Source organism: Cyprinodon tularosa, unplaced genomic scaffold, assembly GCF_016077235.1.
Source record: "Cyprinodon tularosa strain WSP-4 unplaced genomic scaffold, ASM1607723v1 ctg142, whole genome shotgun sequence".
Taxonomy (NCBI): Eukaryota; Metazoa; Chordata; class Actinopteri; order Cyprinodontiformes; family Cyprinodontidae; genus Cyprinodon; species Cyprinodon tularosa.
In genome coordinates this window covers 1,733,958-1,759,907 of record NW_024038243.1, presented here as the reverse complement: position 1 = coordinate 1,759,907, position 25,950 = coordinate 1,733,958, and the positions used below count along the sequence as shown (strand labels likewise).

General features: G+C 39.0%; 1 protein-coding gene across 4 annotated transcripts in view; it reads left to right on the top strand.

Moving 5' to 3' along the window:
* Positions 1 to 25,190, top strand: part of coro2a (coronin, actin binding protein, 2A) — a 70,097-nt gene extending 44,907 nt beyond the window's left edge. For all 4 annotated transcript variants that reach the window (XM_038278603.1, XM_038278602.1, XM_038278601.1 and 1 more), the window contains 11 exons: positions 8,826 to 9,026; positions 12,506 to 12,622; positions 12,847 to 12,996; positions 14,942 to 15,121; positions 19,702 to 19,818; positions 20,067 to 20,171; positions 20,250 to 20,346; positions 22,536 to 22,648; positions 22,753 to 22,843; positions 22,950 to 23,194; positions 24,325 to 25,190. In XM_038278603.1, the coding sequence (XP_038134531.1) occupies positions 8,826 to 9,026; positions 12,506 to 12,622; positions 12,847 to 12,996; positions 14,942 to 15,121; positions 19,702 to 19,818; positions 20,067 to 20,171; positions 20,250 to 20,346; positions 22,536 to 22,648; positions 22,753 to 22,843; positions 22,950 to 23,194; positions 24,325 to 24,450 (1,542 nt within the window). In that variant the 3' untranslated portion in view covers positions 24,451 to 25,190. The remainder of the gene's footprint in view (positions 1 to 8,825; positions 9,027 to 12,505; positions 12,623 to 12,846; positions 12,997 to 14,941; positions 15,122 to 19,701; positions 19,819 to 20,066; positions 20,172 to 20,249; positions 20,347 to 22,535; positions 22,649 to 22,752; positions 22,844 to 22,949; positions 23,195 to 24,324) is intronic.
* Positions 25,191 to 25,950: the final 760 nt, after the last annotated feature.

The following is a 25,950-nucleotide window of genomic DNA, read 5'->3' as shown; positions in this document are numbered from 1 at the left end:
GATAAAAATAAATACCTTTTATGAAAGTAAAATAGGAAACAGGGACAGTGATGTTTTCATCCAATTTTTCTTATTTATTCATATTTAAACAAAAATCAAGTGTGAAATCCACCAATGCGCCTTTTGCATTAAGATAAATAATATTAATCAATCAATAGTGGTTATTAGTGCCATCTGGTCATTCAGTCTCCTATCATCATCCCTGTAAGCAACATAACATTGTTTTTAGGGAAAGGCCAGTTTGCATCAATACAGAGTCTGCGGGAATTCCCCTCTTTCTCCATTCCAAAAAATAAAATGAAACTTATATATATGCACAAATTGAAAAAGATATATTTTTCTTCTACATAATGATAACTATAAAATAAAATGGGCTCCAGTTGTTTCTCCTGTATCATGGACAGCTGCAGAGCATTGGGTTGCCTCTAGCAGCCTCAATTAAAATCTGTCACTATTAAAAAAGTGTAGTTAGATTTTTATATTCAGATTAAATTAAAACCATTAAAACACATCTATAAAGCTGGATCATTCTCATGAGCAGCTTGAAGCAGCCACACCAGAAATACATGTTTTGTAATTACAGGTATAGATGAATAAAAAAATAAGCTCTCAGGGCATAAAAATAATCTGTCCTTTAATAAAGTTATAGTAAAACCTGCCAGGAATATATTTTCACAATCCTATTTTCTAGTTATCCCCAATCCTAATCTAGTTATCCCCATTACAAAAATCCACAACAAAAAGAAAATATTTGGGCAGAAACTGCACCTCTGCTGGATGCTGATGGGGATTTTTTTTTTATGTATCATATTAAATTAAGCGTTCATTTCCGCATGTTTTGATCCTATGAATTTAATAATATTATAGCGCATGCTCTCCTCGAGCTCCGAGAAAGTCTGAGCTCAGCAAGACGGGAGGAGCAGCGGAGGCTGGTGGTCTGGAGCGGAGCGGGCGGGGCGGTGACAGAGGATGTGGGATCTCGGGGTAACAAAGTGTAGCTGCATCCAGCCGGCTGTGATAACGAACTTCCTCGTTTATTTTAAAACTGGTGCACTCTGCTCCTCATCTATACATTAACAGCTGTTTCTGTGGCAGCATGCTCATGCGCTCTTTCTACTATAATAACAGTTTATATGCAACATTTTCCCCCTCATTCATAAAATGGTAAAATCGGGGACATTTCCGGGGACAGCTTTAGCCGGGGAAAGGGGTCGAAAACGGGGACTGGCCCCGGAAATATGTGACGTCTGGTCACTCTACCTTCAGGTTTTGTAGAGGATGTTCTGTTGGACCTGGACCGGTGTTTCTATGGTTCTGCATCCCCGTCCTGTGGGTGCTGGTTTGGATCATTTTCTCTTTAAAGTTCTGGGTTTTATCCTGTTGGTTCCTTTCATTAACCAGTTAACTGGTTAGTCTGCCATGTGCTAAACCTGGGGAGTTGTTGAAGTCATCGTGTTTTTCTGTTCATTAAAGGCTGAAACACAGGGAGACTGATGATAAGCATTGCTGGTGGCCTAGTATTTTAATTATGAGGGGCCATTTTAATTCAAAGCTGCAGTTTTAAGTTTGAACTTGGGTCTCACTGGTTTTCAAACTAGAGCACCAGATTATTTTCTCTTTTATATCCAGAATCTGTCTTTAAAGGGGGGAAAAACACCTCTACATAAGTGTTTAAAAAACAATCCACTGGACTTGATTTCCAAGGTTTGAAGACGTTTCCTTCCCCTCCAGGAAGCTTTCTCAATTCAAAATGTCCTGATTCGCATTCAGTTTGAGGCTTTATATAGACAAGGCCTTGTATTGCTTGGAAACTGACGAGCGTCACCATCGTCAACTTCAGTTCCTGATAGGAATCAACCCATTTCTCCTCTGCTCTCGTCTTTGGTGACGTTTTTGATGGAACGCAGATCAGGATGCTTGGATCACTCATCTTTATGCCTGATGATTGCCTGGTGATGCTTAATGCCTTGATGTCATTCTAGTTCTTATTAACCAGGAGATGATTTAGTCTCCTGAAGAGCAGTTCTGCTTCCTTTTTAGTCTGCAGATATTGATCATTTTAGCCATTGCTGAAAAAGGTATGCATTTTTTAAATTAATCTAAAAAGAGAAATAAAAGAGAAGAGAAACATACCTAAATAAAAAAAAATGTTTGAGCTTTAAAAAAGAAAATTCTATTGGGTATTTGAAATGCATTGTAAATGACTAAAACATTAATGCTAAGAAATGTTACTGAATAAGCATGAGCATTTTTACATAAAAAAAAAAGAAAAATCTGTAATATGAAATATATATATTTTTTGTAAGGTATTGGTTTAATTTACAGGCGTAACTTTCTGAAGGACTGGTGGGGACAGTCCCCACCAATAATCTCCACTTTTTTCCCCCTTTCTGCTCATTTACTTAAACCAAAGGTAACAGAGGTTGGGTGCAGCTAACTGTGTTTACAGCGTTTTTAGTCAGTGTTTTTTTTCCTCTCTCGCGCTGATCCTGTGTCCCGCCTCTTGGTTTAACATAATCGGATCTGTCGCTTTGAGGCATCTGATTTGCGGTCGCATTTCACTGCGTCCAAAGTAGCTACGTGGTTGGAGAGAGACGCACAGCAGCACTCAGTGAATATTAACCAGCACCTACTTCTATAGATGCTTATGGAAAATTCAGGAGACGGGTTTGTTAAAAAAAAAGTAGAGATGCCACCGAAAAATCTGTTCGTCAGACATACAGAGCTTTTTCAGCTGAAAATGGCAATAGATTGTAAATTTATACAAGTTAGTAATATAATGCAAGAAGTTTGAGAAAACATAGTTTGTTCTTCTTTACTAATTAAAAAAAGCTTCTCAGAGGATCATGACTCACATTTACAGGTTAAAATGTTTTATTGAACAGACTGAATCAGACTGAGGAGCTTCTACATATCTTGAAATTTTGTTTCTGGCGTCATAATATTGGTAAATAGGTTCATAAATCTTTTTTAAACAGAGCACAGAGAGAAGTAGGGAGGGCTGCAGATTTAAAGGTCAAACAGATTTACTGGGATATGCAACATGCAATAAAATATATCTACAAGTTTACTACAAAGTTTACAAGAAAAACATTTAAAATGCAGCATATCCATATTTGTCAGGATGGATGGAAATTAAATTATACTTCTAGGGATGCATGATGTAAGTCAAATGTGTCTTGTTTGACTTTGACTCTTCCTCTGTGTTTCTTGTCCAGACTCTGTCCCCCGACCATAGAAACATACCATGCTGTTTATAAATAAATAAATTCATCTACTGTACCCTAGAAAGAATTCTGTAACCTAAAGACCTAAAGAAGGTCTGGATAACTATCAATCAAGACAACCTCTTAAATGGAAGTTCCTCTTGACTTTTAAAAAACTGGTTCTCTTTGGAACAAAATCACAAAAAGATGAGTGATTTATTAGGGAAGTCATATTTAAATGTCAAATTATTCTGGCTTAATCATGTATATAAATCATGGGCGTAGGTTTGCATAGGGACCATAGGGACATGTCCCTACCAAAATTTTGAACCGACCTAATTGTCCCTACCAATAATTGGATGTGAGCAACATGTTTATCATTTACAGCAGTAGTTGTTGCAGCAGTGGCATCTTTTCCTCTCGCAGCTCCTCTGCCTGGTCTTTCCTGTCCCTTTCACGTAGCAGCGCATGGAATTGTGCTGGGCTGTTTAACTCCACTCTCATTGGTCGTTCTGCCTTAAGTCCCGCCTTCTCTCTCCTTGATAGGCTGTTTTCTAGTCCGTCCGTGCTTGGAGCACAAAATTGAAAATTTATTCACACTAGAATGCCGCGGTTACTGCAATTAATATTAGGCTGCAAAACTAGTCCCCCCCAAAAAAAAAAAATATCATGTGAATATCATGTGCACTAAAAAACCAAAATCTTTTTTTTCTTTTTTAAAACGAAATATTCTGAGTCTGTTCTGAAGACTGTTGGAAAAATGGGCAAATAAAGGCTGTAAGCCATCAACATTTCTGATTCTTAGCCACAGCCAACTAAAAAAGAAAAAGTGAGTGTTTCCTTTTTACCGATATTTAGTTGCTATTACTGTTTTCATTTTTTGATGACTCTTTCAGGTATAATTATTAGCAGGTGTTATTTCTTTTATAGAGTAGCCTATAACAACAAGAAATGGGGCCTAAACATCTGCTGTTTTTCGTTTAAAAAGCATAATTAGGGTTCCACATAATAATAGTTCTATTTTATTGACTATTTATACTTCTAGAAATAGGATAAAGACAAGAACAAACAGAGGAAGAATATTAACATTGATTTGATCTTACATAGATTTCCACACAGTATTTAAGTAAATTAGTACAAACATTAATGTCTGGTAAAAATGCTTGAATCTGACTGTTTATTTTGGATATTATTAAATTACAGATAAGATAGTGTTATATTTTCTTTTATAATTGTTAAAAGGGATTTTATAATTCTATAAACTTACGCTCATGCTTAGTGTTGTGTTTGTAGATGATGCCACTAAAAAAGAAAATAGACATAAGGAGCTATTTAAACAGTCAGACAGTAAGCAATATAGGACAATGATAAAAGGTTGTGTTACATTTAATCCTTTACTATTAAAATTGCACTTATACATTAAATGATTATAGGAAACACAGATATCCAGTAATAATGATGCAGGGCAGCTTGTAGGTGAAGCAGCTGGCCCTTCAGTGCTTCAGATGATGTCTAAATAAAACAGGTGATACTAAAATATTTCCTCTTGATGAGTTCTGGATGGAGAATATTGACAGACAAAAACATTTTTTTAATCTTATATATTATATATATATATATGTTGTATTTTAAAAATTTTGGTATAATTACTGATCTAAGTGGGTTGCTCTGTCGGAGAAAGGCATATTTTACATTTTTATTATGTTTTAGAGTCTCTATTCTACAGTAAATGATGAATCACTCACAAAATTAGTTGACGATTATTGAAATAATCAATTAATACGATTAATTTTTTCAGTCCCAGATAAAATACATGAAATGGGCGACACAGAGTAACTACAGCCCAGATGTTCCACTTTAATAGTGAACTTAATATTTTAATGAATGTATTATTTCGCTTGATACAGAGAGAGAATAGTAGGTAAAAATATAAGAGTGGGGTTTAACTCTGCACAATTCTATATCTTCAGAAGAAAATACTGTATTTACCTTCTCTCTTAGTCGTTCAAATGAAACCATTTTCAAAGTGGAGAACAGTCCTAATTCCACATTGATCAGAGCCGGTGATACTTCAAACATTCATAAACAGCATCTAATGAGTGTAGTGCTTATACAATTTTTATTAATGTAGCAAAATGTTGCTTTTCTCTTTTAACAATGAATTCCTCTTATCAGTACGGATCCTCACACCGTGCATAAAAAAGGACATGCATATTGCATAGCACCAATGACAACCGACTGATAGTGTCCCTACCAAAGTTCAAATCAAACCTACGCCCTTGATATAAATCTATTCTTTATCAGACAATATTGTCTCAAAAGTTAGAACATTTCTATTTGAAAAAAAAATCCTGTCTTAAAATCAGTGTTTTTTTCCGCTATCTTCTGCAGGCCAGTTATTTATACGTCAGCTTGTACACCTAAATTCAGCCAATCATATATCAATGGTCATCTGTCAATCAATTTTTTTTTTTTGGTCATAGCATCTTGATTCATATGTTGCAGCTAATATACGCAACAGTTGCAATAAGAAATAAGAATCATTACTTTTTCCATTGAGTTCCATCCCAGTGTTCACGGGGATGGACGTCTGTGTCTTCGGCAGGCGTAGAGCTAACAGAACTGGCAGCGTTGCGAGGCAAGGGCTCAAACATGTACGGCTGTAAGCCTTCTACACCAAACCAAGCTTCTGACGCCCTGGCGTCCTCTTCCACAACAACTTCATCCCCACTTTCCTCCTCTAAATAAAAAATGGATGACGGAGGAGACTCATCCACGACCTCCAACACTAAACTCTCCTCCTCTTGCATGTTTCCTCTGTCCATAGCGTTCCTTGACAGTGTCGTTTCTAAGTCACCAATTTAGTGCTACTTGGTCCCAATGGAATTTCCCATTTGGAACCTGCTAGCACTAAATTGCTAACTGGTTAGCAAGATATTTCAGAGAAACCGGCCACAATCAAACCTGCTTGCGAACCTCCCGCCACAACAATCCCGCCCTCTTGATAAACGACCAATCACATTCACTTTATTCACTCGTGTAAAGTAGGGCACTACTTGGGAGAATTGGGAAATGCAACGGTTGGAACAGCTGACCTTAAATACAGCTGGTTCAAACTAATTTCAATAACAATACTACTTTTAACATTTCTTTCCTAAAATCAAGCTAGTTTCATGTCCCTGCTGAAGTTTGATGAAGGCGAAAAGTTTTGACCCTTTAAGTCGAGCTGTTATTCCTATAAATAGAAACAGTTCTATTTGGATTCATTATCCGTGTTTAGGTGTGTTTGCACCAAGCAGGAAACGCTGTCTGTCTAACTGTGGGAGTATTGCAAATTTGGTTGACAGGATGGTTGGATAGTCTGCTATGCAGGCATATCCTGCATGTGAGCAGAGAGGTAGAAGAGCAAACCCAGACATCAAGTCACAGTTGTGTCTTTTTTTCCTTCCTCTGCTTCTTTTTTAGCCTCACCAGCATCAGGCCTACCGTGTATTTATTTAGCCATCATCTGAACGCTGTCTGGACAAGTCATTAGAATTAGGTAATTGTTTTATGTTGGATTTGTCTGCAAACACAAACTTTAGATGACATCACACCCCCCGCAGCTTGTTGCTCCTGCAGCTCTCTGCAGGTTGTTGTTGTTTGGGACCTATTTTTAAGCAGTAACATCTCGTCCGTCTGCCTCCACCCTTTATTCATTAGTAATGAGCTTGCAGCAGCGAGGCAGGGAGGAGCAGCAGACATGCTGGCTGGCCGAGGCTTTTCCCTCTGGACCAGAGCCTTTTATCTTTCCCAATAATGACATATGCATCGACCAGCTCAAGGAAATGGGCTAAAAACTCACTCAGGATTTAGGAAGCTTTGTTTATGCTTTCTGTCATGAATATGTTCTGTCCTGTGTTTCTTTTTGTTTGTTTTGATCTCAAATAGGGCTGCAACTAATGATTATTCAGCAAATCGATTAATCTGTCGAGTAGTTTTTTGATTAATCTATTAATAATCGGATATACAAAGGTTCATTTAAAGAAGACTCTTACGAAATTAAAGCAGGTGAGACTAAAACTTTTCCACTTGAGGATTTCTGGATAGAGCAGATTGACAGACGAAAAGGATTTTCATCTTAAAGCTACAGTGTGTAATAATTAAAGGGATATACAGTCAGAAATGTAATATATTATACATAACTATGTTATTTATCATCATCTACGAGCTCAGCCTCTTAACCTTAATATTTGCGTTGCCTTCGTTATTTATAATTAAATAGGAGCGGGTCTCGCAGCCATGGAGGCAGACATCTTTGCGCTACGGCAGCGCAGAGCCAACAAACTAGCGATTGTGAGATCGCCAAAACGTCACAACGATGTAGAAAAAATAACGGGTATATTTATTATCTTAAGTCTACATGAAATCTATACCCTACACAGACTAATGAAATACTATCTGTAAAATTATCTATGTAAACAAACCTCATCACTTGAGAAGGTAGGTGATGCGGACATCGTGGAAGACATTTTGTCCCGTAACGCTCGCCATACTGTTGGGGGGGAGAAGTGGTGGGGGGGAGATGTTCATGTTGCTGCAGTCTGCAGTCTGACCGCTAGATGTCGCTAAAAGTTACACACTGTAGCTTTAAATGCAAAATGTTTATAATTTTTTTTTTTACAATTTTGGTATAATTGCTGCTCTAAGTGGTTTACTCTGTGAGCTAAAGACATGCTTTAGAGTCCCTATGCCCTAGTTAACGATTGTTTACTAAATTAGTTAAGGATTATTTCAGTAATCGATTAATTGTTTCAACCCTAATCTTAAATAATCTGAAGGATAGAAAACATTCCCCGAAAACAATCCTATTTTCCATTTATTACATTAAACATGGATTCATACGCTGAGGTAAATTAATTAAGGAATATATAAACTGTTAATATCCAGGCCTCTGCTAAACTAACCGACATGCCAAGGAGCTGGTTTGGGCTTTTATTTTAGGTTTTAGAGCAGGGATGCACGCAAAAGCTTCAGGACCGCTGGTCTACATGCTCGTACTAAATGCAAAGAAACATTGAAATTGAAATATTGGTTAAAAAATAATCACAATTTAGATCTTTGCAAAATTATTCCGACCTATTTTTATTATAAACCAGACAGAATATCAGGATGGATCACTGTAGAAAAGGACTAGAAATGGCCACGGACAACTGGTACAACTGACCCATTTACTTTTAACCAGCTGGTTTCAGAAACTTTAAAAGAAGCAGTTAAAAGCAAAGTGCACATTATAAAGATTTAAGATGCCGGTCGACATTCAGATTTTTTTTTTCCCCATATCCATATCGATTCCCTGTAATATTCAAGCTTTTTTAATAATTTCAATCATATTTTTGTAGTATTAGGTGAAGTTTAAGCAGCAACATTATATCTGATCATTATTGCCTTTACTTTAGGACTCACCGCCCTTTTCATTAAAGAAAACTGGATTGGCAAATTTAGGGAGATTATTTTATTTATCTTGATTTTGTGATTTTTCCTGGTTTCTTGACTGATCTGCGGTTTGTTTTTCGGTTGTAAAGTGTGAGCACACCCAGTCGGTAACTGCAAACCTTTCTGTTTTCTTCCTCCTCTCAGATGACATGGCGCCCTCAGTACCGCAGCTCCAAATTTCGCCATGTGTTTGGGAAAGCTGCCACTAAGGAGAACTGCTACGATGGCGTGCCGATCACACGCAGCGTCCAGGACAACCACTTCTGCGCCGTCAACCCTCGCTTCATCGCCATCATCACAGAGTGTGTCGGGGGCGGGGCCTTCCTGGTGCTGTCGGTCCACCATGTGAGTTTTTTTGCTTGGCAGGCAGCTTTGCAGACAGACTGATGTCAGGTTGTTTAATGAGGTCGAAGCACTGATTTATCAGGAGAGACATGCAAAGGGGGACTGCAAGCTGCAGGACTCTGTGTGAATTTATGAATGATTCAAATGGCAGCTGAATAAAGGGAACCAAAGCTGAGTCAATATGGGTTTAATAATTAAAATCGATCCTCCATAAAAAAAAACAGGCATGGAAGCCTCAGAGGTAATTAAAATGTGGGAGTCTGCAGAAGTCCTTTCACAATCCTTTTTGATTAATTATTATTACAAATGTATTTATTCAAGGAGAAGACATAAAACATTAGAATTAAAAGCAATAATTGTCCTGTAGCTAAAGGCCGATCCAAACATCCGGTTCCTGGTGAGGCTTTTAGACGTCGACCTTTCAAATTTATACTGAGAAATCAATTTAAAACTGACAGCAAATCAAGACTTCAAAGGAAATAAACGATGCATGAATTGAGGAGCAGGTTTGCTGCTCTGTTTGAACTGTTTTTTCACATTTTTTAATCACTGGTGGCAAACCTCGAAATCTAAGGGTCCTTCGAAAAGCGAAGGATGGTTATCCAAAGATTTTATTTTTACATTTTAATCAACTATAGTCCACCTTTGTTAATGTGGGACAGGCTTTTTAAAAAGTCAAATGAGGAGCTGGGTTGAGAACCACTGCTTTAGGTGTTTCCTTCCCAGAAAATGTCCTTTATTCCTCTTTTGGTCGTATTTCGGACACAAATCCTCGTCCTGATTTATGCTGGTCACAGAAAATCTGCGACACATAAAGGATCACAGAAATGTTTCTGCTAATCAAAAAGCTGATTAACTCTTCTTTGTTCTCTAAGGGCGGCTAAGAGGAGGTGGATCTGTTCTCATGTTATAAATCTTAGTGTACAGAAACACCTTTTTTACCCTTTCTCGACAAAAATCCTGATTTTGTTCTAAAATATCTAATTCTCTTGTGTAGTCTTGGAAAAAAGAACTCAGCTTATCTGAAGATAGGGGATTAATGAAGCTGAGAACCTCCTTTTCTTTCTCTCTCTCTCCGTCTCTCTGATTTTTATTTTCTTTTACCAGCCTCTTGGCATCGTCAAGGATTGCATATGAGCTCAGGAATGAAATATCTCATCTTTGACCCCCCTGCAGTATCCTCCCTTCTATCTCAAGGAGGTGAAACTTTAGCACTCCTCCTGCCACCGTCCTACATCCCACCGCTCTGTGCCTGAACAGCTTCATTTTTTTTTCACCTCTACAGACTTCTACCTGCCCGGCTCTCCCGCCTGCAGGCATGAATTTGACGGAGCATTCTGTTTAGAGATAATTACCGGTGCCGCTTGGACAGAAAGGTTTCAGACCTTTTCAGTTGATTTGATCTAATATGAGAGGAGCCGTCCGAAAGAATTTGCAAGATTTTGTGGACATTTTGCACTTTCGCGTCAATGTCTTGCACGTTTAGACGCGGTGCAAAAAGGGGAATCGTGTCCAAGCCTGCACAGATCAACACATTCTGATCAGCCTGACACTTTGATTCTCCCTGTGCATCTGGTTGACTGACTTTTCAGCCACACTCATCAGTGTTTTTTTTATTTTATTTTCAATGCTCCCCAAAAGAATTTCTGACGGTTTATGTGAAAGGAAAGCAGCAGTTAGCCCGTCATGTGTCTGATAAATGCCCTTCAGGGATGTTAATCTGAGCAGCACTGACTGGAGTTTACAATAATTAAAGTTTCAGGGGAAAAAAGACAACATCTGGCAGATTGGAGTTTATTTTTTTTTTCTTTCACCTGCATTGAGTCCCACCCAAACCATGACTCTGTGTGAACATGTCTGTGTTTTTCTCTGGAGGTGCTAACACCAAAAGCATCCATGAATCACTTCATGCATTGTCTTTAGGTCACCTTCTGTGAAACAGAAGGCTTGTTTTGGTAGCATAATGGAAGATAAGAGTTCTATTATCTACATTTTTTGTCACCTTTGTGCTCCAGAACCTGCAGAGTAGGGCTGGGTATTTTCGCCAAAGTCCTGAATCGATTCCATTTTGATTCATTCAGTTCTAAATCGATTAATTTCGATTCGATCTGTTTTTGCAATAATGAAATTGGTTCAACTGTGTTTCAAAACACTCATGTATTTAAATTTTTCCTTTCATATTAAACACAAAGTGGGAACTTGTAAATAAATACAGTTTAAACTTGAGATGTGAACAAAACTGTCTCAAAAGTGCAAACTTGTTTGTGAAAAGTGAAAAAGCTTCACTTGAGCAAACAGATGTGATGCAGCAGACATTCATGAGCTGCATTATCTTTGCTGCACAAACCATATTTGCAGCATTATCTGTAACAAATACAGGGTGTTTGCTGTTCAGCCTCCATTTGTTAATGTCTTCAGTCAACCTGTTGGCTATATTTGCAGCTGTCTGGCTTGAAGTCATCTTGAGTGCATCTTCCCTGCTTATTTGAATGTGAACGTCATGCGCGTCACAATAAAAGTAATCGATCTCATTCCCTAGACATTGATTTTGCAAAAATGTAAAGGAATCGATTCAAAATCGATTAAATCACTTTTTTTTTTTTTTACTCAGCCCTACTGCAGAGGGGCTTCAGATTGGCTCCCATCAAACCCCTTCAAACTGGATTAGGCTCCTACTGGCTGATATTATTCATTTCAATTTTGAAACAAGATTTAAATTAATAATTTGAAATTTGTTCATTTTAACAACTGTATGAAAGATTTCCTCTTTAAAAGGAGAATAAATAGATTCACAGTTATTTTACTAGAGGTTGCAGTTTGAGATTCAATTTAAGTTTTCAATTGAAAATCTGGGTTCTTAAAGAAAACCCAGATCCAGTTTATATTATAGTCAATTATTCAGATTTGATCAGTTGTTTGTTCGGTTTTGTTTTGTTTGTTTTTTTAATGAAAGCAGACTGAATCAAAGGGACAAAGTCTCTAGCTTTGCAGCAATCCCTCCTCTAAAACAGGAGGAAGTACACAAAGTCATGACATGTGTCGCTTCTGTTATTGATAAAAATAAGATTTTTTTTTAAAGTTTTGGATTTAATGGCCAGAATAAAAAAAAAAAATTATTTTGCAGATAAACCATCAAAGAATCTCAGTGATAATTATTTTTCCAGAGCAGAAACTTCTTGTTCAGAAATTTCTAGGAGGGGAAAATCCAAGCTGGTTTGAAACCTTTGCATGTTGCTCTTTCCTAGAGCAGCAATTTGCTAAGCAGATTAGTTTACATTACACATGCAAATCAGTCCTGTCATGCACTGATATCATTGAAGCTTATTAGATTTTGCTACCTTTAGTCTGAAACACTCAGACTCCTCTGATTGCTGCTTATCCAGGAGGTTATTGATTTCCTTTCCAAGCAAAGTAAATAATGATCATTTCCAGACTGACTGTCTAGTTTTCTAATTATAGTTTTATTTATTTTTTGTCAGACGGGTAAATTGGATCCCCACCACCCTCGAGTGTCGGGCCACAGGGGCTCCGTCCTGGACATCAAATGGAATCCCTTCGATGATTACTGCATCGCCTCCTGCTCAGAGGACGCCACGGTGCGTGGACGCTTTCAGACTGACTGAATTGATGTGTAGTTGCATTCCTGAAATATGAGATGATTTTTATTCCCTGGCTTGTTAAGCCTTCCGCCTGGCAGGGCGGCTCAGAACAAAGCCCTGCAGGCAGAGGAAGAGGAGTCCATAAACTGTGCCTAGGGGGCAAAGTCTCTGCTCCTCTCTGATGAAGGTTCTGTAATCATTCTGAGCGCGTTTCTGTGCAGGTTAAAGTATGGGAAATCCCTCGTCATGGCGTGCTGACGAACCTCACTATGCCGTGGAAGGAGCTGCAGGGTCACAGCCGCAGAGTGGGCCTCATCGAGTGGCATCCGACGGCCAACAACATCCTCTTCAGCACCGCCTATGACTACCAGGTAACAGAAGGGATCTGACCTCACGGCATCCGTGAAGATAAGGATAACAAAAGGCTGATTGTTAAATATATGGCGGCACGTCTGTATTATAACGCTGCCAAACGGGTTTCAGGAATTAGATGTTTTCTGTGATTACTGCGCCGCTGACGTCCATGTGAAGCGACTTTACAAGCAAATGACACTCAGGGCTCTGCTCTGCAAAAGTCTGAGATTTTAATTGTTTTTTTTTAGGATGGGAAAATAAACAGACTTTAGAGGAATATTTCTGTGTATCTCTGTCCATCCAATATATCGTCTCTTTTCCAGCTTTTATCCGTAGGAGAATATCTAGATCAAACTCCAACCTTTGTATCCATGCCTAAAAAGTAGCTTAAACAGACTGATAACGCTGGAGATGTGAAGCACTGTCCTCTAACAGTTCAACTCTACGTGGATCCAAATACTTTTATCTGGTATTCTAAAATTAAATACTGTGTCTGGGTCCTTCTAATCCAGATTAAAAGGTAAAGCTCCAATATGGTGAACCAGGGTCCAGGATGCTGACAGACCTACCAGCTGAGCCAGTTTTAAATGTTGAGATTCATCAGGTCTATGAAGATGCTTCTCTTTGCTGGCCCCCTGTTCCCTCCAGAATAGATCTTAAAGGCTGATTGTTGACCTTAGAGTCATGGACCAGTCTGGCTCCTGCCTTTATGTTTGCAGTTGATCACAGCAGCTCTAGTCAGTCAGGACGGATGCGCCGCGGTGCGTCTCTGAAACCGGCAGCCTTTCTTTTTTTTGCTGCGTTGATTCCAGATCAATCTAAGGCAGTTCAGAGAGTCATAATGAGCATTAAGTTAAAAACATAACTAGAAAAAAGCAAACTATATTGACCGCTGAATACTGGACAGTTATGCACTTTACTGGTTTGTTGATCTGTTGAAAGCCTACAAGTACACTACTATAATTTTAAATTCAGTTTATTCATATAGTCTCAATTCACAATGCATGTCTTCTGAAAGCACTTTACTGTTCAACCAGATCATCCAGTCAAATTGATTAAGTTTTCTATCTAATGAAAACCAGTTTATTGCATCAACTCATTAACTCAAATGCAATCCCTCACACTAAGCATGCTTGTAGCGACAGTGGAGAGGAAAAACTCTTTTTTAACAGGAAGAAACCTCCAGCAGAACCAGGCTCAGTGTGAGCGGCCATCTGCTGAGGCTGACAGGGGTTCAAGGAGACAGAAATAGAGATACAAAAGGCAGCCAGCTCCACAGGCGGACTCCCCGTCTAGGGAAGACACAGCCAGGCAGACAAGCATCGAGCCAGCTCCCATGTCAGAGGATGAAGAGAGCACATCCAGCCACTCACAGTCAGAGAAACAGGACAACACTGAAAAATAGGCCAAGTTCAAACATCTATAAACAAAGGTGTTGATGGCAGAAACACAGCTCCAGGATGGAGTCACAGCCAAACAGGAACAGAGCAGATTAATGTCCTATGGCGTGATGATGTGATCCTGACATGATCAGAGTCCAGCCACACAGAGTCTCTCTGCTCTTATCCTGGAACTTCTAACTGTCCTTGGTCCAACACTCCTGAATGAACTAACTGGATGATGAAGGGAAAGCTGGAGAAACGTGCCGCATACTGAGTCACTCAGTTCAGGAGTGTCGGACCAACGATGACTCTAAAAGGTGGAGAACGGGAACCAACTATCCTGATCTAAGCTGATCCAGAGGTGACCTTACCACTGGAAACATTGACCTGAAGTAGACAATCAATGTCAGCACATAGGCCAACATCACAGGGTGTTGTTGGTTTTTCTTTTTCTTTAATTTGCTTTATAAATAAGCTGTAATTTTTTGTATTTAACTTTTTAATACCAATAAACATAATCTGGATTGTTTTCCAGCTGATTCTCTGCTGAACGTTTCTGCTTTTTTTGTCCTCCCACCAGGTGATGATCTGGAACCTGGACTCTCCAGAGCAGGTGATAAAGAACCCCGTCCGAACCATCCAGCACCACACAGACGTCGTCCTGTCCATGTCTTTCAATACGGACGGGAGCCTCCTGGCCACCACCTGCAGGGACAGGAAGGTCCGGCTGATGGAGGCGCGCTCAGGGAACGTGCTGCAGGTGTGTTTGTCACAGCGTTTAAATCTGCGGTCAGAATGAGAGCGATTCCATAAACCTTGGTGCAACAAGACCAGAGAAACTGTTAGACTATGGTCAAAAAAGAAAGGAGTCCTTCTCTGACCTGAACCTGTAGAACCCTTGTCAAAAGCCACATTTTTTGGAATAAAATAAATGTTCACTGGAAAAAATCTAAATCTATATAAATAATTATTTATTAAAATAAGTGCATTTTTTCTTGAATTGAGATTTTCAGAGAGACATTTTGCCAATAGGAATAAGATAATTTACATTTAAAATAAGAAAACACAATTGCATTGTCTTATTTCAAGTGCACTTGATCTTAATATCTTCTTTAAGAGTAAAAATACTCATTCCATTGGCAGATTATCTTATTTACCTACTCAATTTAAAAGTAAATGCACTTACGTAAAAAATAAAAATAAGGAAAAAGAATTTTATTATTTATTTCTACATTGTTTTTCCAGTGTTGAGTTTATCATTCAGTGAAAGATTTAAAGAAATGACAAAACACAAGATCCAGATGTTTGAGCTTCCGTTCTTTATGCTTCCATATCAAGATCCACAAATTGTTTCATCCAATTGCCCCATCTCCATCTGTGCAGAAGGTCCCTCTGCACATATTCAGAACCTTGCTGATTATTTCAGGTCCAATCCAGAATTTTTAGGAATAACTAAAGATTGAAGAAACTCCCCTCAGAGCTGATAACTGATCATGTTTGAGATGCTGTCAGCGTTTTAATGCTGTGGGTCATGTAACGGACGCATAACTCATCCAACCATCGTCACTAATCCTTCACCATAAACAGGAAGTTCATGTTAATCCATGCGGCATTATCTGATCAGATCAGATTTTGCATGCTGGCAGCGGGCCCTGCCCTGCTGACACCTACTGGCTGTCTGTGCTTCTGCTCTGAGCTCAGACATCAACATGTGGAGACTTGAAAGGTCGTAATTCCAGACTGGGATGCAGGTGAAACCCCCTCTGAGGCAATATCTCCATTTTCTGCTGCTGCTTGGATAAACTGGTCAAAGTTTCTTGATAAATCCCTTTACCTATGCATAGTCCTAATGGAAAAAAAAACAAAACACATTTTTTAAAGACTTTAAAACCGATGATATATTAGGAAGGTCAGTCCAGTATCGCTTTGCTGCAGCCTTCCCAGGAACAGCTTTTTTCTGATCCGTTTCCAGAGCTCCTCATCTGTTTTATTCCTTCTCACAGCAGACTGTGTTTCAGCACCACATGGACAAAACTGACACATTTGCACCGTCAGATTCAAACTGAATAATAATAACCGATCGTTTGTGATGTCATCTGATTATCTGCATAAAGCGAACCAGAAGTTCACCTGTTTATAACCCGCCATAATCATTTTGTACCACATTTTCTACTGTATAAAACCGGTCTACATTGGATGGTTGTTGCTCTTCGGTGGGTTCAGGAGAGAAGTTGTTCTCTGATCTGTTCTCACATTAATGAACATAGGAGTTTTTCTTATTTAGACCATGGAAAGAGTTCCCTTCTATATGAATTATAAATGTCATGAATTTTTTGTTCTACGTGTGTAAAAAGTCTCCCAAAATTCTTTGATGGCACTGTGGCACTAGAATTAAATCTGGGTTTCAGTATTCCTGTGTTTCATTATTTTGGGTTCGTGTCTAAAGGCTGATTTATACTCAAAAACCAGGGTGTGTGTCGCAGTGAATGCAAATGTGCCTCCGCCCTGCCGCGGCCACGCTGCTGCACCTCTCCAGAATTGTAGGTGACCACAGACAGTGCTGCAGACAGGAGGCCTCTGATTGGTCAAATCTACATCCGCTCTACCCTATGCGTATTTCCTGTTTGGTACCTTACCGGCTTGTTTTGTTTGTATGACCGCCATTGTGGAAAATGACTCGTAAAGATGGACCAGCTAGAAGAGCGAGGTGCACCAGAACGCTGGGACCCTTTTTCCACCTGGATCCCCGCTATTTTTCACCCTCATGTCCCTCCGTTTGTCGGACAAATTTGCCCCCACTGCCTCACCGCCTCGGCCGTATCTAGACCCACAGCTAGGTCCTGATTGTCCCTCTTGGTTTGTGCACAGTCCACACTTCAATATTGGGCATAAATCAAAAATATCTGCATCAAGCTCACTGTGACACACTGCTGAGGGAGGATAACCATCCCTTAAAAGTGATGCATAGGCCTCAGCAGTGTAAAAACAATCTAAAAACTTTCCTGTTGTATTGGAGACACTGATGACAACAGAGCAGTGATTGCTCTGAGTTTACTGTCTTCAGCGAACAGTGAGCAAGCCCCTTCCTCCAAGGCAGCAGCCAAGAGCAGCTCCTCTCGCTCGCTTAAAACGATACAAACTAGACATCAAACCCGCATCTATTATCGCCAAGGCCTACTGGAGCTACGGTCACAAAATGTTTTAAATACTGACATTTTTTGACCATTTTAAAAGCTGCAGAGTGCTACGGACGGATGTCAACAAACAGCGGAAAAAAACCGAGGAAGAGATGAGCAAGACGGAGAAAGTGAGGCTGCTTAGGGTCCGCTTCCATCAATCCTGCTCTCCAGCGTCCGCTCGTTGGAAAACAAAATGGATCATCCTCGACTTGATCTCTCTTCATAAAAGGAGATATGTAACTAATGCACCATCATTCTGATAGAGTCATGGCTGCATCAAACAATACCGGACAATGTTGTTGGCCTGGAGGGGCTGATGCTGTACCACGCCGATAGAAACAAAGAGCTCTTCCTTAATTGGAGGCTCCTCTGAGACTGTTCCCAGGAAATCTTCAGCATCTAGAGGGGAAGCACAGCCCTCTGCAGGTGAAAATGAGGAGAGCACTCTAGTTGCTTCCCTGAAGATGCTGAAACATCCCCAGCCGGTTCCTCCCAGCCCCCTCCGGCTTCCACAGCTTCTCCAGCATCGTCTGTCGCTGCTAAACCTGCCGATGGCACCGCTGCTGCTTCAACCACGGCATCCGCTTCAACCCAGGGGGCTACCACCCTCACAGCGATCATCAGCATCCTCTTCCTCCCCTGAGCCAGGAGAAGTGAGTGCTTCAGGAGCTGGAGGCAGTACTAGCAGCTCAACAACAACTGCTGCTTACCTTAGCAAGGCTGCACTTTAAAAAACTAAATTGTCTAGAGAGCTGTTCTAAACAAAATTTTTTTGTTTACACTTGTGTAATAAAAAAATGAAAAAATAAATCTAAGGATGCAGCAGCTGCAGCCTGTCTGCAGACAGACTCTCCTCTCTTCTTTCATTGAAGATGAGTTACAAACGGCAAAGCTTCCTCTGATTCCCCCTGAAGTAAAACTCTGTGTAAATATAATAAGTAATAATAGTAATAATACATTTTATTTAACAGCGCCTTTCTTGACACTCAAGGTCACTTTACAAATAATACAAAAAAAATAAATACAAAGAGATGAAAATACAAAATACAGATACAGGAACATAAAAAACAAAAAAAACAATCATGGATAGGGAAAAGAGCAGTATATTCACAGATAAGCGAGCTGGAACAGATGGGTTTTGAGTCTGGCTAAGTAGCTGTTTTTTTTTTCTTTAAAACTGTGTATTGTAATAGAATAGCATGTGGTTTCAGCTGCCCTAGTGAACACACCCTCATTGTCTCAGGGCAGAGAAAATTGATGTTTTCATTACTTTTGAGGCCTAATTTTATGTCTAGTTGTGTTTTTAATTATTTAAATTGGAATTGGTGATTAACAAAACATTTCTGTGACAAACTGAGAACACACATTTTATATTCAACACTCTTAAACATAATAGAGATCTTGGTTAAATTTAATCCCAGTCCTCGTGTCCCTGGGTTTGGCATCCCCTGAATCCAATCAGACAGAACACACACTTTTTTTAGATTTGATATGCAAAAAAAATGACATGTTGTACAACAATTCTTTTTTAAATAGTTTATCATTTTTTAATTCTTATCGTTGACGTGTTTAGCAGAGATATTTTTTTTATTTTGTTGTTTGTTGTTTTAGTTCTTGATCCAACATCCATTGTGACGCAAAGTTTTGTTATTGAAAACGGAACAATCGTATTAAGCTATCCTGTTTCCCATTCAATAAACTGCTCTGAATATTTAAAAAATGTTTGTTTGGCTTTGAATATTATTGATTAGTTTTTACCTTTTTTACAGTCAAACTGAGTTTAGAGTCGTTTTCTAATTTTTCCCCCAGATCTTCACACATTAATTAAAATATGGTTATTAACAATAAGCAGTATAATTGATGTAATACATTTTGATCTAATAAATATTTGGTATAAAATCATCACCTTTTTCTAATTTTATTTTACATCGTTTACAACTGGAAGGATTTTTTTTCCCTTTTCAATATTAACAAACTGTATTTCAAGTTTTCCTTTATCTGCCTCTTTGGAGTTTTCAAGAAAAAATATTTTATTTGAATTCTATCATTTGCTTTAATGAACCACATTGTAGATAAGTAAACAGAAAAAGCAGTCTGTCCAAACGCCAAAGAAAACAGACTGTAAATGCCTCTAAATTTCCTTTTTGTTTTTGGTTTGCAGGAAGCAAATTGTAAGTCGCATAAAGCCAGTAAGGTGCTGATTTTAGGGAACCTGAAGATGCTCATCACATCTGGCACTTCTCGCTACAACGATCGACAGATAGCTCTGTGGGATCAGGTGAGAGAGCAGACTCAGGATTCTCCTTCTTTAATTATTTACCAAATTAGCTTTTATTTATTTATTTATTTTTTTAATGTTCCTGTTTCAAACTTCTGTATTAAACCCAACCCTGCCATCTAGTGGCCAATTTTATTTACTATGCAAAAATGGATTGTGGATTTTAATTCAGTGGATCAAACTGTGTTTTTTTATTTATTTTAATTTATTTTTTTAACAAAAGTTTGTTTCTCTGTGTGCGTTTGCAGGAAGACCTGTCTGTGCCTTTGTTGCAGGAGAACCTGGACGGTTCCTCAGGGGTGATCTTCCCGTTCTACGACCCTGACACACACATGCTCTACCTTGCTGGAAAGGTAAGACGGGCTCATTAGAGAAAAGATAGCCAAAAAAAACACAAAATCAAAAAGCTGTAAATGTTTTGATATTTTTAGGGGGATGGAAACATCAGGTACTATGAGATCAGCTCAGAAAAACCCTACCTCCACTACCTGACGGAGTACCGTTCACACTCACCTCAGAAAGGAATGGGTAAGAAAAGCAAAACATGGTCAAACTTTTTGTTTTTTTTAGCTTTTTTTTTTCTTTTCCCCAGGCTGCATTGACTCTTTGCACCTGTAGGCAAAGCTGTTGTGCAAATGAAGCTGCTGTATTTGATTAACCAAATCAGGTGCTGAGGAGCCTGCTGGCCGTCACCTTTCTAGACCTCTACCCTTCAACTATTCACATCAAAGACTACCGGAGTGTTGCTGCACTGAAAATCCTACAGAGATGCTTTATTAGTAATATATTTGAAGAAATGATGCGCTAACTGAACAACATGGTCTGCAGCAACGTCCCCTGTTGTGTTTTTCTTGTCCCCATCAGATCTGGACGCTCTGAGCTTCATTTTTATACATTCAGATCAGATTACTGAGCACCTGAGATAATAGTGCTAACTTGAGCTTTATCCTTCCAAACGAACAGAGCTTATACAGAAGAGACTGTTGTTAATCCTGTTCTTAAGCTAATTTTACACACCCATGATTTAAAGAAGAGAACCGGATGAATGCTGCGCAAATAATAGGATGATGATTTTAAGCTTTAGACTGACAGTCAGAGCTCACAGCACAATGAGAAGCAGGAACTGATTAATTTCTAAGTTCAGGTTAATTGATAAACTAACATTTCCAGCTTTTTTAAAGGTGTCATGGAATGCAAAACCAAGTTTCCATTGTCATAGATGAATAACGATGGTTCAGTGGGTGAAATGGACGTACAGAGAAGTTCCAACCCCATCGATACCTCCTTTCTCTGCAAATCTCACAATTCTAAACTTCCACCATAAAACAGGCGAATCCAAACGAAGCCCCGACTTGACGTAAACTCGTGGATGTTGCTTTATTTTGTTCTGGCCTGTACTTTTGTCGTTCCATCCCCCGCTGGCTCCCTGTTTCAACTACGTGCTGCACTGTAGTCCACCAAAATCCTAGAAAATTTTGAAATTCCCCCCGGACATTTTTTCAGGTATGAAAAGCAGGACATGTCCGGGAAAAAGAGGACATCTGGTCACCCTACCATATCAACAATGTTTCAGTAATTGAGTGCTTGTTGCTATGATGCGTCATTGCTCAGCAGCTTTGAGCGTAGCATAGAAGGAAGAAAACCTGTCATTTCAACTTAACCAGGCTTGTATTAGGGCTCATAGAACAGCAAATATGCCATTTTCAGCCCAACCAATGTTACACATCCTATTCAGAGACCTTAAGGACCAGCACCAAATACCCTATAGAATCATTCTATGAGCCCTTTAAGATGTTTGGAAACCAAATAACCTAGGAGATGGGCTTTACAAGGTACTAAAGAAAGCTTGAATCTAAACACCGATGAAACCAGGACTGAAAATCTGTCTGTAGGTAAACTGTAAACCTAATGAATCAGAAGCTTCCTGAACAACCTTTAGCTGCTAAACTATCAGGAATCTTTTCCATTTCAGTTAGTGGTCGGTTCTGTAGCCTCAGAGGTTTGCTAACTTTGTCTCCGCACAGCTGTCAGGGGGTTCAGACAAAGGGTGTCGGCCAGGTTGAGCCCTGCACTGGAAAAAATAGAAATCTAGATAAGTAATTTTTTCTTAAAATAAGTGAATTTGTTCTTGAATTGAGGAGGTAAAAGAGACATTTGCCAATGGAACAAGACTATTTAAACTTAAAATAATAAAATACAATTGCTTTGACTTATTTCAAGTGCCTTTTATCTAAATATCTAATTTTAAGAGTAAAATTCTAATTCCATTGACAAATGATCTCATTTACCTACTCAAATTAAGGTTAAATACACTTAATTTAAGAACTTTTTACTTTTTTCTAGGTCGTTTTTCCAGTGTGGACTTGAACTAGACCAAAGCCTTGGTTCCAGTCTTATTAGGACATTCTGTTGTGTGATTACCTTTGGTGTTTGGCAGCCGAGCTTTACCTCTCAGACAAACGACCTTCAATTAAGAAAACAAATGCAGTTTTTCAGCTAAAAAAAAAGGCTCATGTTGAGCATGGTGGTGGAAGGGTAATGATTTGGGCAGCAAATCATATTGACCTGATTATGAAGTCGGGTCACAATCTGACTAACTTCTTGGTTTAGTTAGACATAATCCAAAATTCTTTAATCTCTGATTTTACAGAATAACATTGTGAATGAGACTTCTGTCCCATGTGTGAAGCTCTTTATGTCTTTTTTTTTTTTTGCAGGAGTAATGCCAAAGAGAGGCCTGGATGTCACATCATGTGAGGTTTTCAGGTTCTACAAAGTGGTGATAGTCAAGAGCCTCATTGAGCCTATTTCTATGATCGTACCCCGCAGGGTGAGAGCGCCCAGATTAACACACACCTCCAACACGACACAGCAAGCATCAGACAACTTCTTTCATCTAAGCGTCATTCGTTCTGACTTTCTCTTCGTTTTTAGTCGGAGTCGTACCAAGAAGACATCTATCCAATGACGGCAGGTAACAGACCAGCGCTGACTGCAGAAGAGTGGCTCAGCGGCATCAGTAAAGGTCAGCAATGCTCATTCTTCTTATGAATAATCCCCGAAATTTGATCAAGCATGTTTTGTTCAGGTAGTTTGCTGTGCTCATATTCTTCCTGGTTTGGGTCTTTCAGGACCGGTTTTCATGTCTCTGAAGCCTGGAAGTGAACTAATGGAGCCTCCGTCAGAGCTGAAGGGGCTGACCAACTCCCTGGACACACGGCGCTCTCAGAGCAGACCCGGCATGCTGCGCCTCTCCTACATTCAGGACCAACTGGAAGCCAAAGAAGACGGCGAGCAGGCCAAGTCCGACAGGAGTTGGACGTCTGTGAGCAACGGGGACGACCAGGCGCATGGTTCCCCGCTGACAGAGAGCGAGGTGCGATTAGCTGATTATCAAACACAAGCCTGGATTTTAAATGATCCCATTTAAAATCCAGGCCTGCAAGAAAGTTGATGCTTATTTTCACCAATGACAGTTTTTAGACCTATAACGAGTAACAATTTCTTAGTTTTTTTAAATTGTTTTTATTTATACTTTTGAACAATTCTGATTTTTTACAAAAAGAAATTAAAGCTTCAAAAAAGCTTTTCTATTAATTTCTTGTTGTTTGAATTTAATGTCATAGTTTTAAGTAATTAAAAATTCCTGGCCCAGGATCTTTCTGCATGGAGTTTGAATGTTCTCCCTGTGCATGTGTGGGTTCTCTCCGGGTACTCCGGCTTCCTCCCACAGTCCAAAACCATGACTGTTAGGTTAATTGGCTTCTCGAAATTCTCCTTAGGTGTGAGTGTGTGTTTGGATGGTTGTTTGTCTCTGTGTTGCCCTGCGATGGACTGGTGACCTGTCCAGGTTGGACCCCGCCTCTCACCGTAGACAGCTGGAGATAGGCACCAAATGACCCTGCTTGCAATAAGCGTGACAGAAAATGGATGGATGGATAATTTAAAATTTAAAAGTGCATTTGTGTCCTAATCTGTTAAAAAATAAAAAATAGTTCTTTTGAAAATTATCACATCCTGATAGAATTGTCACACCCCTTAGACTGGAGATATTTAAAGACATGTCAGCTGGACTTCATGTCTCAGACTGAGGTCATTCTCAGCAGACAGGATACTAGCTACTCGGAACCTCTCAACCTTTTTACTGTTACTGCACTGGAAAAAATCCAAATCCAAGTCATTTTTTCTTAAAATAAGTCCATTTGTTCTTGGATTGAGGAGGTAAAATATGCATTTTACCAATGGAACAATACAATTTACACTTAAAATAAGAAAACACAATTGCATTGTCTTATTTCGAGTGCATATTATCTAATTATCTTATTTTAAGAGTAAAAACATTTATTCCATTGGCCAAGTATCTAATTTACCTATTCAAATTAAGCGTAAAATACACTTAAATTAAGAAATTTTTACTTATTATATAGATCGTTTTCCCAGTGTGTGTCCCTGTGTCGTCAGAGGCGCCTTTCTTGACCCCCCGCTGTGTTTTATGTGTGTCTACAGCTGCGTCTGAAGTGCCTCAGGCAGCAGGAGGAGATCAGGCGGCTGACGGAGCTCCTGAACCAGAGGGAAGTTCGCGTCAAACAACTCGAGCTGGAGATTAAGAACATCAAGAACTCTCAGAGCTAACTTTAGGAGTTCCCAAACATTCCTGATGCGCTGAGCTGCACCCCCCCACCCCACCTTCCTGACGGGACACTCTGGTTTAAAGCTCAGAATCCGAATCACCTCCTTCCTTCTTTAAAACTTCACAGCTCTCCTGACACTCGGACCTCTTCGTTGTTTCGACCACCTCGACACTCGGTGCACGTTCTTTTTTTCGTGTAAATAAACTTTTGAAGATGCACCTTTTTACCTTTTGCCCCATTTCTTTTGTACACGTCACATCTATGCAAGTTTACTGTTCATATGGAGTTTTTTTGTTTTTATTCCTTCTGTAGTCCACAGATAAATGGAGGTCTGAGCTCCAACCATCTGCCTGAGAGCTAACGTTGCTGAACTTCCTTTTTGTGCTTGTTGTTATTGTATTTAAACTGCTGTAAGTGGACACAGCCGTGGTGTTTGAGTCTTGAATGTGAAAGAGCAACATGAATGACCCACCTTTGCTCTGCCTTTCCTTAAAGCTGCAGCTCTTTTTATCCCAGATTTTATTTTAAAAACTGTCTCGATCCCAATTGATTTCTTTTTTTTTTTTTTTCCAGGAATGATTGTGTGAGCTAAATCTGTACCTGCTGCCAGTTTGAATTTTTGAACTTGATTTTTATATTTATTTGAAGATGCGAGCGGAGAATACACCTTTTAACAATTAATTTAACCCCAGAATTGATTTTAGAAAATATACGAAGAGAAAATCTATAAAAATAAAAAAAGTATCCAAAACCTGTTTTTGTTTGTTCATTTCATGACTTTTGATTGTCTCCCTTCATGCTTCCTTTGTTATTGTGACAGCTTTATTGTAAAAAACCATTTATTTTCTGTAACTTTCTGAAAAGTAAGTTACTCAGAAGCTGATGAGGATCTTCTGACCCTATCTAGGATGTCCCACTCTACAGTCAGATTCAATAGATTAGAAAATTATTCTCCAAATGAAACAAATAGATCAGATATAGAAAAATAACACAGAGACTGGTGTTTTTTAAGCTTTATGGGGATTTAAGATTAAAATTTGTGATTCCTGAGAAAATGCAGTGTGAATTCTGTACGCTAAACTGTAAATTCCAAGTTAAGAAATGGCAGAAAAAAAGAAAAATTTTAACCAAAAATGCCTGAAATGGTCCGAAATTGCAGAAAACAGAAATGCTTCATTTCTTTCCTGAAAAGTAGCAGAAGATAACTTAAATAACCAACAGAAACATGGCTGAAATGTCATGAATTAGAAACAGAAAAAGCTTAAAGCCTGTCCAAGAAGATCTCAGAGGTATATTACAGATATTAACAATTGTCACTAGTCATAAAACACATTTGAGATTTCTCCCTTTATTCCGGCTGACTGTAAATCCAATTAAATCTCTCAATTACCTTGTTATTCAAGATATCTTCAATGTATTTTAAGATATCTTAAAGCAGGATTTGATGAGTGGGAATTATATTGAAGATATCTTGAAAGCAAATGATTAGATGAATCCATGT